Here is a 16,629-nt window from a genome sequence, read left to right as displayed (position 1 = left end):
CTGTTAATGAGAATAGTAATTCGCTTTTCTTAACAATAGGACCTGGGGATTTCTTGGTTCATCATGACAGGGGCTTTTGCTCATGGAGCTATTTTTTTCATTAGGGATTACAATCCGGAACAGAATGAGGATAATGTATTGGCAAGAATGTTAGACCATAAAGAAGCTATCATATCTCATTTAAGTTGGGCTAGCCTCTTTCTAGGATTCCATACCTTGGGCCTTTATGTTCATAACGACGTCATGCTTGCTTTTGGTACTCCAGAAAAGCAAATCTTGATCGAACCTATATTTGCCCAATGGATACAATCTGCTCATGGCAAGACGACATATGGGTTCGATATACTCTTATCTTCAACGAATGGCCCCGCTTTCAATGCGGGTCGAAGCCTATGGTTGCCCGGATGGTTGAATGCTGTTAATGAGAATAGTAATTCGCTTTTCTTAACAATAGGACCTGGGGATTTCTTGGTTCATCATGCTATTGCTCTAGGTTTGCATACAACTACATTGATTTTAGTAAAGGGCGCTTTTAGATGCACGCGGTTCCAAATTAATGTCGGATAAAAAGGATTTTGGATATAGTTTTCCTTGTGACGGCCCAGGGCGCGGCGGTACTTGTGATATTTTTGCTTGGGACGCATTTTATTTGGCAGTTTTCTGGATGTTAAATACCATTGGGTGGGTTACTTTTTATTGGCATTGGAAACATATCACATTATGGCAGGGCAACGTTTCACAATTTAATGAATCCTCCACTTATTTGATGGGATGGTTAAGAGATTACCTATGGTTAAACTCTTCACAACTTATCAATGGATATAATCCTTTTGGGATGAATAGTTTATCGGTATGGGCGTGGATGTTCTTATTTGGACATCTTGTTTGGGCTACTGGATTTATGTTCTTAATTTCCTGGCGGGGGTATTGGCAGGAATTAATTGAGACTTTAGCATGGGCTCATGAACGCACACCTTTAGCTAATTTAATTCGCTGGAGAGATAAGCCTGTGGCTCTTTCCATTGTGCAAGCAAGATTGGTTGGATTAGCTCACTTTTCCGTGGGTTATATATTCACTTATGCAGCTTTCTTGATTGCCTCAACATCAGGCAAGTTTGGTTAATTTAGTTTTTTTTTTGTACTGTATCAGCACCTAGTTCATTACTCTTGATAGAGAGGGAGGATCTGCCTTTTTAGATTTCTTTTTCTATTTATTTTTCCATCTAGGATTAGAACCGTATACTTGGTAATAATAGCAACGACACATTATGGCAAAAAAAAGTTTGATTCAGAGGGAGAAGAAGCGGCAGAAATTAGAACAGAAATATCATTTGATTCGTCAATCTTTAAAAAAAAAGATAAGAAGCAAAGTTTCTCCCTTGAGTTTGAGTGAAAAAACTAAAATGCGAGAAAAATTGCAATCCCTACCGCGTAATAGTGCACCTACACGCCTTCATCGACGTTGTTTTTTGACCGGAAGACCTAGAGCTAACTATCGACATTTTGGGCTATCCGGACACGTACTTCGAGAAATGGTTTATGAATGTTTGTTACCGGGTGCAACAAGATCCAGTTGGTAAGGATAAAACACCCTTTCGTATTTGTATGGATTTCTGGAATTGATAATCATAGAGGAGCCCTCTTTACCATTCTGTATAAATGGACTATTCTATTTGTATAGATATTGGTAGAGGGGCGTATCCAACCCTCTTTTATCCACTAGTTACCCCTCTTTAGTTTAAGAGTATAGAGCAGTTTGGTAGCTCATAAGGCTCATAACCTTGGGGTTGCGGGTTCGATTCCCACTACCGGCTCCATACTCCTTCTTTATGATATATGCATGATATAATATATACATCATGCATTTGTATCTGGATTTTTTGATTTCCTAAAAGAGTTTTGGTCTAACAGTTTTTTCTCGGAAGAAGAAAAAAAAATAAAAGAAAGAATAAAATATGAAAGAAAAGCGTCCATTGTCTAATGGATAGGACAGAGGTCTTCTAAACCTTTGGTATAGATTCAAATCCTATTGGACGCAATCTTATTTCTATCTATTCTTTAAATAACTATACTAAACTAAAAACAAAGAAAACTTTTTTGCATGATTCAAATGAAAAATCTTTCTCAACGATTCCTATTCTACTAACAAGAGTAGACATGCAAAATTTATTTGTTACTGAAGAGAAAACCGTTCCAGCTGTTCCTGAATAGCTTCCTTCAAAAGGATTTCCGCTTGCTCGGTGAATGTCTTGCTAGAAGATATAATTTCTTGGAATTGAGGTTTAGTATCTTTTAGATGTTTACGTAACTCATCCAGAAATTTATTTACCTGTTCAATTTCTAACGAATCAAGATATCCTCTTGTTCCGGTATAAATAGTAGCTATCTGCTCTTCCACTGGGAGAGGATTTGCCTGGGATTGTTTAAGCAATTCCCTTAATCGTTGACCCCTTGCCAATTGATTCTGACTTGTTTTATCGAGAGCAGAGGCGAATTGTGCAAAGGCTTGTAACTCTGCGAATTGAGCTAGTTCCAATTTTGATTTGCCAGCTACTTGTTTCATGGCTTTAATTTGAGCCGCGGATCCTACTCTGGAAACAGAAATACCCACATTAATAGCGGGTCGAATTCCGGCATTGAATAGATCCGCAGATAAGAATATTTGTCCATCTGTAATGGAGATTACATTAGTAGGAATATAGGCGGAAACGTCTCCAGATTGAGTCTCAACTATTGGTAAAGCGGTCATACTTCCTTCGCCTAAAAGAGAATTTAATTTAGCGGCTCTTTCTAAAAGGCGTGAATGCAAATAAAAAACATCCCCTGGATAAGCCTCACGGCCGGGAGGTCTTCTTAATAGAAGGGACATTTGGCGATAAGCTTGTGCCTGTTTGGAGAGATCATCATAAATTGTTAAAGTATGCCGTTCGCGGTACATAAAATACTCAGCCAGGGCTGCTCCCGTATAAGGAGCGAGGTATTGTAATGTAGCAGGTGAATCCGCCATTTCAGCTACTACAATAGTGTATTCCATGGCCCCCTCCTCATGGAAAGTAGTTACTACTTGAGCTACGGAGGATGCTCTTTGACCGATAGCTACATAAACACATATTACACCTTGCCCTTTTTGATTGAGAATTGTATCTGTGGCTACTGCTGTTTTGCCAGTCTGTCTGTCCCCAATAATTAACTCTCGCTGACCGCGCCCTATAGGGATCATCGAATCGATAGCAATAAGCCCTGTTTGAAGAGGTTCGTATACGGAACGCCTGGAAATTATACTTGGAGCAGGAGATTCAATTAAGCGAGATTCGGAAGCTATAATTTCGCCTTTCCCATTAATAGGATTAGCCAGAGCATTTACAACACGACCCAAGTAAGCCTCACTCACGGGTACCTGAGCAATTCTTCCTGTTGCTTTTACAAAATTTCCCTCTTGTATCATCAACCCATCGCCCATTAATACAATCCCAACATTTTTGGATTCCAAATTCAGAGCAATACCCCTAGTACCTTCTGCAAATTCGACTAATTCACCTGACATTATTTCACCAAGACCTATAATACGAGCAATCCCATCCCCCACTTGAACTACGCGACCTACATTCTCAATCCCTACTTTCCTATTATATTGTTCAATACGTTCGCGGAGAATTTTATGAATTTCGTCGACTCGAAGGGTTGCCATTAGTGTTTCTTGACTCTTTTTTCGGAAGCAAGGGGAAAAATAATGCCTAAATTCTAAACGAAAGTAGAAGTTCAAGGACTAATTAATTTAATTATCTCTTCCATTCCAGGGACCCGAGAGTGCCAATATTAGCACGAATCGTATGGAAATGTAACTCGGTATTCAAACAACTATTCAGAGTTCCTAGAGCTCCTTGTACGGCCTGTTGGAAAACCCGCTGTCGGACCTGATTCATTGCCCTTTGTTTTTCAAAATAAAGGGTTTCGTTTTTAGACTTTTCCAATTGTTCCAAACTAATAGAAGTAGCATTAATCAAATTTGCTTTTTCTCGTTCTATCTCAGAGTATCCATTCATTCGATACTCATCCGCTTCTAGTTCGACTTTCTGTAATCGAATCCGAGCTTTTTCGAGTTGCTCAATGGTCCCTCTACGCAATTCTTCTGAATTTCGAATAGTACTCAAGATCCTCTGTTTTCGATTATCTAATAAATCTTTTAATGAAAGTAGATTATTTTGTAAGTTTACAACTTTTATGATCTCTTCCCGAACCAAACATAAATAAAGTAAAAAGACCCGTGCGTTGCAACGGGAGAAAAATGTTCAATTTGTATGTAAAATTGTAAAATTTATGTAAAAAAATGTTCAATGTATATTCTTCTAAAAATACAACGTATATCAAAAATAAATAAACGTTTGGAATTGCAAAATTTGTTCAGGTTTAAAAATTTTGTTTGAATTTTCGATATTTATCCACGATTTTAAAAACGTATTCATATTCAAATATTTTAAGGAAAATTGTCCACACTTGTTTCCAAGAATTGTTGAAAATATTTAAGAAAAATAAATAGACCTGTCGCTAAACTACTTTAACTTGGGCGCTACAATTTGAGCATTATCAACAGCTAGCTCATGTGGTTGGCGTCCCTGCTACCTAGCGTGAGGTCGCGAGATCGAACCCATCAAGTGTGGTTTTGTTTTTCGTGCTATTTTCATGTTCTCGTTTCCTGGTTATGGGCCGGCCCGGTTACGTACGTGAGGATTCAGCCAAAGCTCGACTGGGCCGGCCCGATTACGTATCTGAGGTTTCAGCCGAAGCTCGACCGGGCCGGCCTGATTAGGTTTCAGCCAAAGCTCGACTGTTAGAGCTCTCGGGAGTAGTACCACCTCGTTTATATTACAATTTTATCTATACAAATCGTAAAAGCGTATTATGACAATGTGAAGAAAGCGTATTGTGACGGTGAACCCGGAGACCCAATCCGTGCTTTATTATTAGTGAGAGATATAGTTAGAAAAGAGATTTGTATCTACATGTTTATTTTATTAAATTGCACCCCTTTGATACTTTGATAGCTCTGTATCAGTGAGTTTAGTTAAGTCATTGTTTTAGTTTACTTTATACTGTTCATATTTGCATACATACTATTCATGGATTATTCCCGGGTATATTACAATTTGGCAAGTAGATTTTGTGTGACCATTTTAAGCACAGGAGGGTCATTCATGCGAATAAGCTAGATTTGTTTCGAGATATATTTCAGGTCCCGGAATGCGAAGGTGGTGTGGAACTAGTAAGACCTCTTGGTAAACTCAAAAAAGAAAACGGAGCTCTTGTCATTTTGGAGCTAATAAGTTGCATGCTTTCTTCTAAAACAATAGGGTATTTGAACATTTTTTCCAAGAGAAATAAACATATCATTTTTGCTTCAAAGAAGCAATAATGATTTTTTTTCAACTATCATTTTGTATCCTCGAGTTGCCGCAAGAGAGGGCAAATCTATTCAACTATCATGCAGAACCACCTCTAGCCATCAAGTTAATTAAGGACCTCCAGATCGATCAATTGCTTCTTTGTCCTTATTTTTACGAATATATACTTACTATTGCACAAAATAAAAAAGTGGATCAAAGGGTCTTAGGATTCTTTTTTGTGGCTTGGTGAATAATACAAATGCATGGTGATGAAGATGACTTAGATTTTATTTTCCTATCACACATTTGTTTTTATCTAATACAATACTATTTCAGAAAGCACCACAACTTCTGCCTTGCACGAAAAACAAGGTTTTGGGTGAACAGTAAACAATTAAACACCCAAAACTTTTTTGCCAACTTCATTTTTGAGGTTTTTGTTATCCTATATTTCCTTGCTTATGTCATCTCTTTAATGTTTGCCTCTTTCCAAATGAGAAACAAGGGCCTTGTGCATTTTTCCTTTGCCATTAGTGGATTTCACACAACAATAATCTCTACTATTAAAGGGCAGTTCGTATGATGTTTCGTTTGTTTTCCACCCATCCCACGACCTCCTTATTCCTCCACTATTTTTTTCTCAAGCCACCACCTTCTTTTTCTGGTTTTTATTATTACCGGGGTTTTTTGCCACAACAATTTCCTTCATCCCCATTACCCTGCCTGCCTCGTTCATCCTCACTTATCGTATGCGATCTATTAGGGCAAAACACACACACACACACATGCCGTCCTCATCGCCCAGACACTTCCTCCTCTACCCACTACACCCCTCCCCTGTCAATACAAGCGGCTGACCATCCTCCATGGTGAGCACTTTTGAGGGACCACCATCAGGAGACCCAAGTCATTGTCGGACGACACCACGCCTGTCACTAGTAGGAACTGAGCCACCATCACCACCTTAGGTATTGTGGCCTGAATAATGAGTTGCGCAGGTCCGCGCCCTCTTGGGAAGCCATTTGTTCCCTCGCTTCCCTTCCGGACTGATACCCAACACCCAGGTTCAATTAAACTCCCTGTTGTTGGCACTTCTAATTGGAATATATTAATTACATGCTCAAGTCAATGTTTTTTATTGATCAATTATTCTCAGCGTTCTTTTATTGATCAATTCTTCCCCTACCCCCTTCTGAAATCCTTTCACGAGCTTCTTATATATGTTGCATCCATTTACACCCAGTTGTTTTAGTTTTATTAGTTTGTGCTCTTATTAGTTTCTTAACTACGGTTGTGGTGTGGTGATGTAGAGCTATTCGGAAGAGCTCACGGGCAAATATGTTAGAGAGAGATCTGATGCAGCAAGAGACTCCTTTTTGGCTAACTTGCTTTCAATGCTGAGAACACTGCAAATAAAGGGGCTGACAAAGACAAATCCCATGAGAAATCAAAGCACGACAAGAGAATGTTGGATTCTCGGTGATCTAAGGATAGTTGTGAGTATGATGATATTGTTATGGTGACCTGGTGTGCACTGATGAACCACAAGTATAGGGGGTCAATCGTAGTGCTTTCAATAAGAATGTCGAACCCAACGATAAGCAGAAGGAAATGACAAGTGGTTTTCAGCAAGGTAATTTCTGCAAGCACTAAAATTGTCGGTAACAGGTAGTTTGATAGCAAGATAATTTGTTACAAGTAAAAAGTAACAATAGTAACAATAGGTGCAACAAGGTAGCCCAGTCCTTTTGTAGCAAAGGACAGGCCGGAACGGTCTCTGATAATAAGTAAAATGTTCTCGAGGACACACGAGAATTTCATCTAATCACTTTTGTCATGTTGGTTCGATTTGCATTCGCTACTTTGATAATTTGATATGTGGGTGGACCAGTGCTTGGGTGATGTTCTTACTTGAACAAGCCTCCCACTTATGATTAACCCCTCTCGCAAGCATCCGCAACTACGAAAGAAGAATTAAGATAAAATCTAACAATAGCATTAAACATATGGATCCAAATCAGCCCCTTACGAAATAGCGCATAAACTAGGGTTTAAGCTTCTGTCACTCTAGCAACTCATCATCTAATAACTACTTCACAATGCATTAGCTTAGACCCAAAGATGATGAAGTATCATGTAGTCGACGTTCACATAACACCACTAAGAGGATCACAACATACATATCATCAAAATATCGAACGAATATCAAATTCACATGATTACTTGTAACATGACTTCACCCGTGTCCTCAAGAGAAAAAAGCAACTACTCACAAATCATATTCATGCTCAAGATCAAGGCAGTAATAAATATCATAATGGATCTGAACATATAATCTTCTACCAAATAAACCAACCAGCATCAACTACAATATGTAATGAACATACTAGTCACCCACAGGTACCAATCTGAGGTTTTGATACAAAGATTGAACATGAGAGATGAACTAGGGCTTGAAGATGAGATGGTGCTGGTGAAGATGTTGATGAAGATTGATCCTCCCAAGGTGAGAGGGTTGTTGGTGATGACGATAGCTTCGATTTTCCCCCAGCGGGAGGGAAGTATCCCCGGCGGAATCTCTCTGCCAGAGAGAAAAAGTGCTCATGTCCAAGTTCCGCCTCAAGACGGCGGCACTCTGTCCCGAAAGTCCCCTCTTTATTTTTTTCTAGGTCAAAAGACCTTATATACTAGAAGATGGGACCGGAGGTGGGCTAGGGCCCCCACTACCCACGAGGGTGCGCCAGGGGGGAGGCGCACCGTGGTGCCTAGTGGGCACATGGGTGACCCCCTCCGGTATTTCTTTTCTCCAGTATTTTTTATACATTCCAAAATAATTCTCCATAAAATTCTAGCTTATTTGGAGATGTGCAGAATAGGTATCTCTGACGTAGCTTTTTCAGGTCCAGAATTCCAGCTGCCAGTATTCTTCCTCTTTGTGTAAACCTTGCATATTATAAGAGAAAAGACATTATAATTACTCCAAAAGCTGTTATAAAGAATAAAAATACTATAAATAACAATAGGAAAACATGATGCAAAATGGACGTATCAACTCCCCCAAGCTTAGACCTCGCTTGTCCTCAAGCGAAAGCCGATATCAAGAATCATGTCCACATGTTTAGAGAGAGAGGTGTCGATAAAACAAAATACGGACATAGTAGCATCATGATCATTATTATAACAACAATAAACTTTATCATAAAACTTCTTATGAGCAAGTAAAAATTAATCACATCAATGAAGTATAAAGCATAAACTTTCTTGAAAGCAAACAAACTATGTTCTCAGTCAACTTTGCAATTGCAATTCATCATATTTTCAGGAAGGGTCTCGCGTCGGAGCCTTTTGGCAAGTCCACATACTCAACCATCATTTAGTCTTCTATGATTGCTAACACTCACAACATATATATAGAGCAAAAAGTTTCAGCCAAACACATAGAAAGATAGGGGCTTATAGTTTCGACTCCCAACTTGTTCATCTCCTGGGTGATGTCAACAATAATAACTCATTATCACTCATATCCAACTTGGTATATGTGCCTAGATCTTTCCACACCACATGATGCTTGCAAAAGTGAAAAATAAAAAAGGAATATAGGATAACACTATTGACTCTTGCATGAAAAGTAAATTGATAAAAATAAAAGATAGACTCTTCACAGAGGGAAGCAAAGGTTGTCATGCGCTTTTATTTTTGGATGCACAATCTCTTAATGCAAAAGAACGTCACATTATATTGCCCTTTATGATAGCAACCTTTATTATGCATTCCGTCGCTTTTATTACTTTGCCATCACAAGTTCATACAACGCTTATTTTCCTTTACAATAAAAGATCAAACATATTGAGAAGCAATTTTTATTGCTTTAAGCGCCGATGACAACTTAATTGAAGGAGAGAAGTGATGAGCAGAGAGTAAATGTGATAGTTGATGTCTACTAGGCAACCTTCTCACTACTAGGGAAAACCTTATACACAGAATGTTACCAGTAGCGCTGTATAAAATCAAACGCTACTGCTACTTAGTAGCAGCGTGTTAAAATAACCGCGCTACTGCTATGACTTTAGCAGTAGCGCGTACTAGCAAAAAGCGCTACTGCTATGTTTGAACAGGGCGCACATGGCTAGCCCAACCTAGCATTAGCGCGCATACTGGCCCGGCGCTATTGCTACTCTCCTTAGCTGTAGCGCGCTTACGTGTAAGGCGCTACTACTAACGGAAATAAAATAAAGTGAAAAACAAGTAGAAAAGTAAATGAAAATGAAAGAAATAGAAAAAGGAGAAAGGAAAAAAATAAAATGTAAAGAAAAATAAAAGAAAAAGGAGAAAGGAATATCAGTAGCGCGTTTCCAAAAACGCGCTGTAGCTAACTTAGCTATAGCGCGTTTTCGGAAACGCGCTACCGTTACGTTTCACTTAAACAGCGGTTTCCCCCCGCCCCCTAGCCGCCACACTTCTTTCCCAAATCCCTCGCCCTCGCCGCCGTCTCCCCAATTCGCCGTCGCCCCACTTCGCCGCCGTCTCCTGCCGGTGTGGACGCCCGCAACCTCACCGTCTCCCCCCGAGGCCGTCGTCATCCTCACCGCCGCCGCCCGAGGCTGCCCTCAGCCTCACCGCTGCCACCCAATCGAGGCCGCCCTCGACGTCACCGTCCGCGCCCTCCACCTCACCACCGCCCGAGCCCGCCCAGGACCGCCGTTGCCTGTGCTCGAGCCCGCCCTCTCCGCCCCTGCCTCCGTCACCGAGCACCTCCCCGCCACCGTCTCTCCCCTCTCTGTAAGTCCCCCACCCCTCCCCCCACTCCTCTCTCTCTGAATTTTAGAGAAAAAATTAGTAGAGCAAAAGTTTGTTTATAGCAAAAAATTTAGTTTAGAGCAAAGGATGTTAAGTAGTAGATGTTAGAGCAAAAATTAGTTTAGAGCAAAAAAATTGGTTTACAACAAAAGTTAGTTAGGGCAGTAGGGTTTAATTAGGGTAGATGCTGCTTGTATAGTATATAGTGATACTAGTAGATGTTAATTAGGTTAGGGCAATAGTGGTACTAGTAGATGTTAATTAGATGTTTTTCAGTTAGGGCACTAGAGTTTTGCTAGGTTAATTAGGTTAGTAGTGCTGCTAGTAGTAGTAGTACAGTAGGTTAATTATGTGATGTTAAATGAATAACCTAAATGAATGAAATTAGTAGTTAACTGATTTTTTTTCTTTTCGTCATTATAGAGCACTAAAGTTAACTGAATTTTGTTCTATTAGTAGTTAAATGAATTTTCTTCTACATTTTGTTTTTGAATTAGCTTGTGAAATTTGGACATGTGGTTGCTCGTGTATATTTGGACATGTGTTGCAGTGTCGAAGAGGGATATTTGAACACTGTTTCCAGGGAATGATGCTGAGTGGCCTATGTTTTGTCGGAATGTTGATTCATTTCTGTTCCGGCAAATTTCAGGTTCTCGATTTGTCCACTTTTTAGCAAAGGTCATGCCAAAATTTTCCGTGAATTTCGGCATGACTTGTGCTACAAACTAGGACATATCGAGTGCCTGGGATTTGCCGCACCAGGAAGGAGTCAACATTCCTGCAAAACAATAGTCCTTTTTTATGTCATTATTCATTTTATTAGGTCTAGAATTAATTGACTAGATTTAATCATAGGAAACATGGCTAGCAACGATGAAGGACAGGGTTCTGGTGATTGTGACGATGTCTACCGGGCGGCAGACGAATTTTTTAGCCTTACCAACGATCAACAGATGTTGTTGCTGGGCCCACCAGTGGCATCGGGGACTGAGACCGACATGCAGACTAGTGCTGAGACCGACACGCAGACCGGTGCCGAGACTAAGACCGGCGCTGAGATTCAGACCGGCATCGAGACCGGCGCTGAGACCAGTGCTGCCTCGGGGAGCGGAGCCGGTGTAGAACCGAAAGCAAAGAGGCAACGGCTTCCTAACAAACTCAGGACTACTAGACTGGTGGTCACGGAGGTGGACGACGGCAATTTTGAGCCAAAGGCGCCCGAGGAAGCGCGCGCGTGCTGCGGCAATCAAATAGGCTGCATCATACGGACAACCGCCACCATCAACGATGAGAAACTAAAGAAGGTAGAAAATATGAGGAGCTCCCTCCTAAAGAAGTTTCACCAGATATTCTTGTTCCCGGGCCGGAATGAGAAGGATTATGAAGATCCAGACAAGGACCCGGCAATGAAGAAGATAAACAAACACGCCATGACCAAGTTTAGCGACGCGTTGGCCGCCTGGATTCTCCCACGCTCTTTACATGGACTCGTCGAAGAACATTCACAAAAAGGATTACACCCACATCAAAGATGTTCTCGACAGTGCTATTTTCTACTACCAAGCAAGGGGTGGAGAGGTTAGGGACAAGAAGAGAAGGGGCGGCAGGGCCGCCTCAGCCATAAGACCGACTTCTGCTGCATCCAGCAACCGAACGATTCTCTTAATGATGGATTCTATGTCCTACACCACATGCTGGAGTACAGATGGGATCACCAGAACCTTCACATGGCACCTAGATCTGGCGATGCCCATATTCTGCAATGGGCAAAGGACATAGGAGATATCGAGGATTATCGACTTCGAGCTGAGTTCTATAACATCCAGCGCGAACTTGCCCAAATCATCATGAATGAGGTCGTCGAAAAAACAGGGATGTTCCATGCAGAAGGACAAATGTCGCGGGAAGACGTCCGAACATGGATAGCCTCTCAGCGTCTCGACATGAAGCCTTTCACTAAGCTCGATGACTATCTCCCTGACATGGATGGATGGCACGACATGATGGAGTGATTATCGATATATAACAATGTGTCCGTTTAGTCCATACTTTCTTTTATGACAAAACTTTGAGTTATGCATGGTGAAACTTTATTTGTGATGTAATTAAACCGTCCTCCTCCTCGACTAGCGAAAATCACTCTAGTTAGGTCATTTTGGGTACGATGAACTTTGTTATTTATGCTTATGATATGTTGTTTCTATTTTTGCCAAGTCTGTCTCTTTCTGTTGCTCAACTATATATGTTGCATATCATCGACTCATGTGACGATGCAGGTGTATAGATCATAGATGGCAAAGAAGTGCTACGCCAGGAGTATATATACGACAAGTGGCCGGAGTGTCAGGCCTAGGTGTATCGGTTTTCAGTTTCCGAGCGACACGCAGTACTTAGTTTAGGTTCACGCTAATGCGAGAGAGGAATACAAACTCATGTACTCAAAGTGATAGCTATTCTCGCGTATATCATTGTTTAGATGGATGACGATGTATTTGCAAGTAATCGAGACTTGTATCGCTATTTTCGAGATTGATGACGAGAGACCACTTTGTGTTGGATGATGATTATGATGATGACATGATTTGATGAGACTAATTGTATGTACTCCCTCCGTTCCTAAATACTTGTCTTTCTAGGCATTTCAACAAGTGACTACATACGGAGCAAAATGAGTGAATCTACACTCTAAAATATGTCTACATACATCCGTATGTAGTAGTCATTTGAAATGTCTAGAAAGATAAATATTTAGGAACGGAGGGAAGTATATGCTATGATTACATTTGTATGTGGATGATATGCTAAAGATTATTGTATAAAGCCTATTCAAATACAAAACAAATAAAAAACAAATATGCATGAAAAAAAAACTAATAAAACTAGTAGTGGCGAGGGGGGGGGGAATTTAGCAGTAGCGCCGACTTACCAGTAGCGCTTCCTGCTAAACAGCGCTGCAGATAATATCAGTAGCGCCATTTTCCAAAGAGCGCTACATCTATTCATCAGTAGCAGTAGCGTGGGTCAACAGGCGCTACTGCTATACGTTAGCTGTAGCGCCTTATTAGTAGCGCCGGTACCCGCGCTACTGAGAGGGCCAAAACCCGCGCTGCTGCTAGGCTTTTCCCTAGTAGTGTCTCCTTGTAGACATTGTTGGGCCTCCAAGTGCAGAGGTTTGTAGGACAGTAGCAAATTTCGCTCAAGTGGATGACCTAAGGTTTATCAATCCATGGGAGGTGTAGGATGAAGATGGTCTCTCTCAAACAACCCTGCAACCAAATAACAAAGAGTCTCTTGTGTCCCCAACACACCCAATACAATGGCAAATTGTATAGGTGCACTAGTTCGGTGAAGAGATGGTGATACATGTGCAATATGGATGGTAGATATAGGTTTTTGTAATCTGAAAAAATAAAAACAGCAAGGTAACTAGCGATAAAAGTGAGCGTAAACGGTATTGCAATGCTAGGAAACAAGGCCTAGGGTTCATACTTTCACTAGTGCAAGTTCTCTCAACAATAATAACATAATTGGATCATATAACTATCCCTCAACATGCAACAAAGAGTCACTCCAAAGACACTAATAGCGGAGAACAAATGAAGAGATTATGGTAGGGTACAAAACCACCTCAAAGTTATCCTTTCTGATCGATCTATTCAAGAGTCCGTAGTAAAATAACACGAAGCTATTCTTTCCGTTCGATCTATCATAGAGTTCGTAATAGAATAACACCTTAAGACACAAATCAACCAAAACCCTAATATCACCTAGATACTCCAATGTCACCTCAAGTATCCGTGGGTATGATTATACGATATGCATCACACAATCTTAGATTCATTTATTCAACCAACACAAAGTACTTCAAAGAGTGCCCCAAAGTTTCTACCGGAGAGTCAGGACGAAAACGTGTGCCACCCCCTATGCATAAGTTCACAAGGTCACTGAACCCGCAAGTTGATCACCAAAACATACATCAAGTAGATCACATGAATATCCCATTGTCACCATAGATAAGCACATGCAAGACATGCATCAAGTGTTCTCAAATCCTTAGAGACTCAATTTGATAAGATAACTTCAAAGGGAAAACTCAATCCATTACAAGAGAGTAGAGGGGGAGAAACATCATAAGATCCAACTATAATAACAAAGCTCGCGATACATCAAGATCGTGCCATATCAAGAACACGAGAGAGAGAGAGAGAGAGAGAGAGAGATCAAACACATAGCTACTGGTACATACCCTCAGCCCCGAGGGTGAACTACTCCCTCCTCTTCATGGAGAGCACCGGGATGATGAAGATGGCCACTGATGAGGGATCCCCCCTCCGGCAGGGTGCCGGAACAGGGTCCTAATTGGTTTTTGGTGGCTACAGAGGCTTGCGGTGGCGGAATTCCTGATCTATGGTGCTCCTGGATGTTTTCGGGGTATAAGGATATATATAGGCGAAAAAAGTCAGTCAGGGGAGCCACGAGGAGCCCACGGGGGTGGGGGGCGCGCCCTGGACCCTCGTGGCCACCTCGTTGCTGTTGGGGATCGTTGCAGAAATTAAAAAAAAATCTACGCATCACCACGATCAATCTATGGAGTAACTAGCAACGAGAGAGAGGGGAGTGCATCTTCATACCCTTGAAGATCGCGAGACGGAAGCGTTGCAAGAACGCGGATGAAGGAGTCGTACTTGAAGCGATTCGGATCGCGGTGGATTCTGATCTAAGCGCCAAACAACGGCACCTCCGCGTTCAACACACGTGCAACCCGGTGACGTCTCCCGCGCCTTGATCCATCAAGGAGGAGGGAGAGGTTGAGGAAGAAGGCTCCAGCAGCAGCACGACGGTGTGGTGGTGATGGAGTGGCAGTTCTCCGGCAGGGCTTCGCCAAGCTCACGCGGAGGAGGAGAGGTGTTGGGGAGAGGAGGGGCTGCGCCTTGGATGTCGTGCTGCACCCCTCCCTCCACCCCTCTATTTATAGGGAGAAGGGGGAAGGGAGCCGGCCCCTCTAGATGGGATCTAGAGGGGGGCGGCGGCCAAGGGGGGAGGGGGCTTGCCCCCCAAGCCAAGGGGGGCGCCCGCTTTAGGGTTCCCCCCAACCCTAGGCACATGGGCCCTAGGGGGGTGGCGCCCAGCCCACCTGGGGCTGGTTCCCTTCCACCTACAACCCATAAGGCCCTCCGGGGCAGGTGGACCCTCCCGGTGGACCCCCGGAACCCCTCCGGTGGTCCCGGTACAATACCGATATACCCCGAATATTTCCGGTGACCGTATGATGACTTCCCATATATAAATATTCACCTCCGGACCATTCCGGAACTCCTCGTGATGTTCGGGATCTCATCCGGGACTCCGAACAACATTCGATAATCACATACAAATCTTCCTTACAACCCCAGCGTCATCGAACCTTAAGTGTGTAGACCCTACGGGTTCGAGAATCATGCAGACATGACCGAGACAGCTCTCTGGCCAATAATCAACAGCGGGATCTGGATACCCATGTTGACTCCCACATGTTTCACGATGATCTCATCGAATGAACCACGATGTCGAGGATTCAAGTAATCCCGTATACAATTCCCTTTGTCAAACGATACGTTACTTGCCCGAGATTCGATCGTCGGTAACCCAATACCTCGTTCAATCTTGTTACCGGCAAGTCACTTTACTCGTTCCGTAATGCATGATCCCGTGACCAACTACTTAGTCACATTGAGCACATTTTAGTCAACCTTGAACTTGTCGATAACCCTTAGCGACAAGTCGAGCTTTATAGATGGTAACATTACCATCCACGTCCGTCTTCTTCTTAAAGATCCATTTATTTTCTATCGCTCGCCGATCATCGGGCAAGTCTGTCAAAGTCCATACTTTGTTTTCATACATGGATCCTAAGCATGGATTCAAGCCATTTGTTGGAATTTGGGCCCTCCATCGCTTCTTCATAGTTCGAAGGTTCACCGTTGTCTAACAACATGATTTCCAGGACAGGGTTGCCATACCATTATGGTGTGGAACGTGTCCTTGTGGACCGACGAAGTTCAGTAGCAACTTGATACGAAGTACCTTGATTATCATCATTAACTTCCTCTCTAGTCGGTGCAGGCACCACAGAAACATTTTCCTGAGCTGCGCTACTTTCCGGTTCAAGAGGCAGTACTTCATCAAGTTCTACTTTCCTCCTACTTACTTCTCTCGAGAGAAACTCTTTCTCCAGAAAGGACCCATTCTTGGCAACAAAGATCTTGCCTTCGGATCTGAGGTAGAAGGTATACCCAATGGTTTCCTTAGGGTATCCTATGAAGACGCATTTTTCCGACTTGGGTTCGAGCTTTTCAGGTTGAAGTTTCTTGACATAAGCATCGCATCCCCAAACTTTTAGAAACCACAGCTTAGGTTTCTTCCCAAACCATAATTTATATGGTGTCGTCTCAACGGATTTAGACGGTGCCCT

The 16,629-nt window shown here is 42.1% G+C and overlaps 1 protein-coding gene and 1 pseudogene across 1 annotated transcript; one reads left to right on the top strand and one right to left on the bottom strand.

The window, feature by feature from the left end:
• Positions 1 to 63: 63 nt before the first annotated feature.
• On the top strand, positions 64 to 1,826 carry LOC123046758 (photosystem I P700 chlorophyll a apoprotein A2-like; annotated as a pseudogene).
• Positions 1,827 to 2,057: 231 nt separating this feature from the next.
• On the bottom strand, positions 2,058 to 3,788 carry LOC123046757 (ATP synthase subunit alpha, chloroplastic-like). Its single transcript, XM_044470188.1, has one exon. It carries the CDS (start codon positions 3,686 to 3,688, stop codon positions 2,174 to 2,176), a length of 1,515 nt encoding a protein of 504 aa, XP_044326123.1. The 5' UTR covers positions 3,689 to 3,788; the 3' UTR covers positions 2,058 to 2,173.
• Positions 3,789 to 16,629: the final 12,841 nt, after the last annotated feature.

The sequence above is a fragment of the Triticum aestivum genome, chromosome 2B (genome assembly GCF_018294505.1).
Source record: "Triticum aestivum cultivar Chinese Spring chromosome 2B, IWGSC CS RefSeq v2.1, whole genome shotgun sequence".
In the NCBI taxonomy this organism is placed as follows: Eukaryota; Viridiplantae; Streptophyta; class Magnoliopsida; order Poales; family Poaceae; genus Triticum; species Triticum aestivum.
This window is presented reverse-complemented; position numbering and strand designations above follow the sequence as displayed.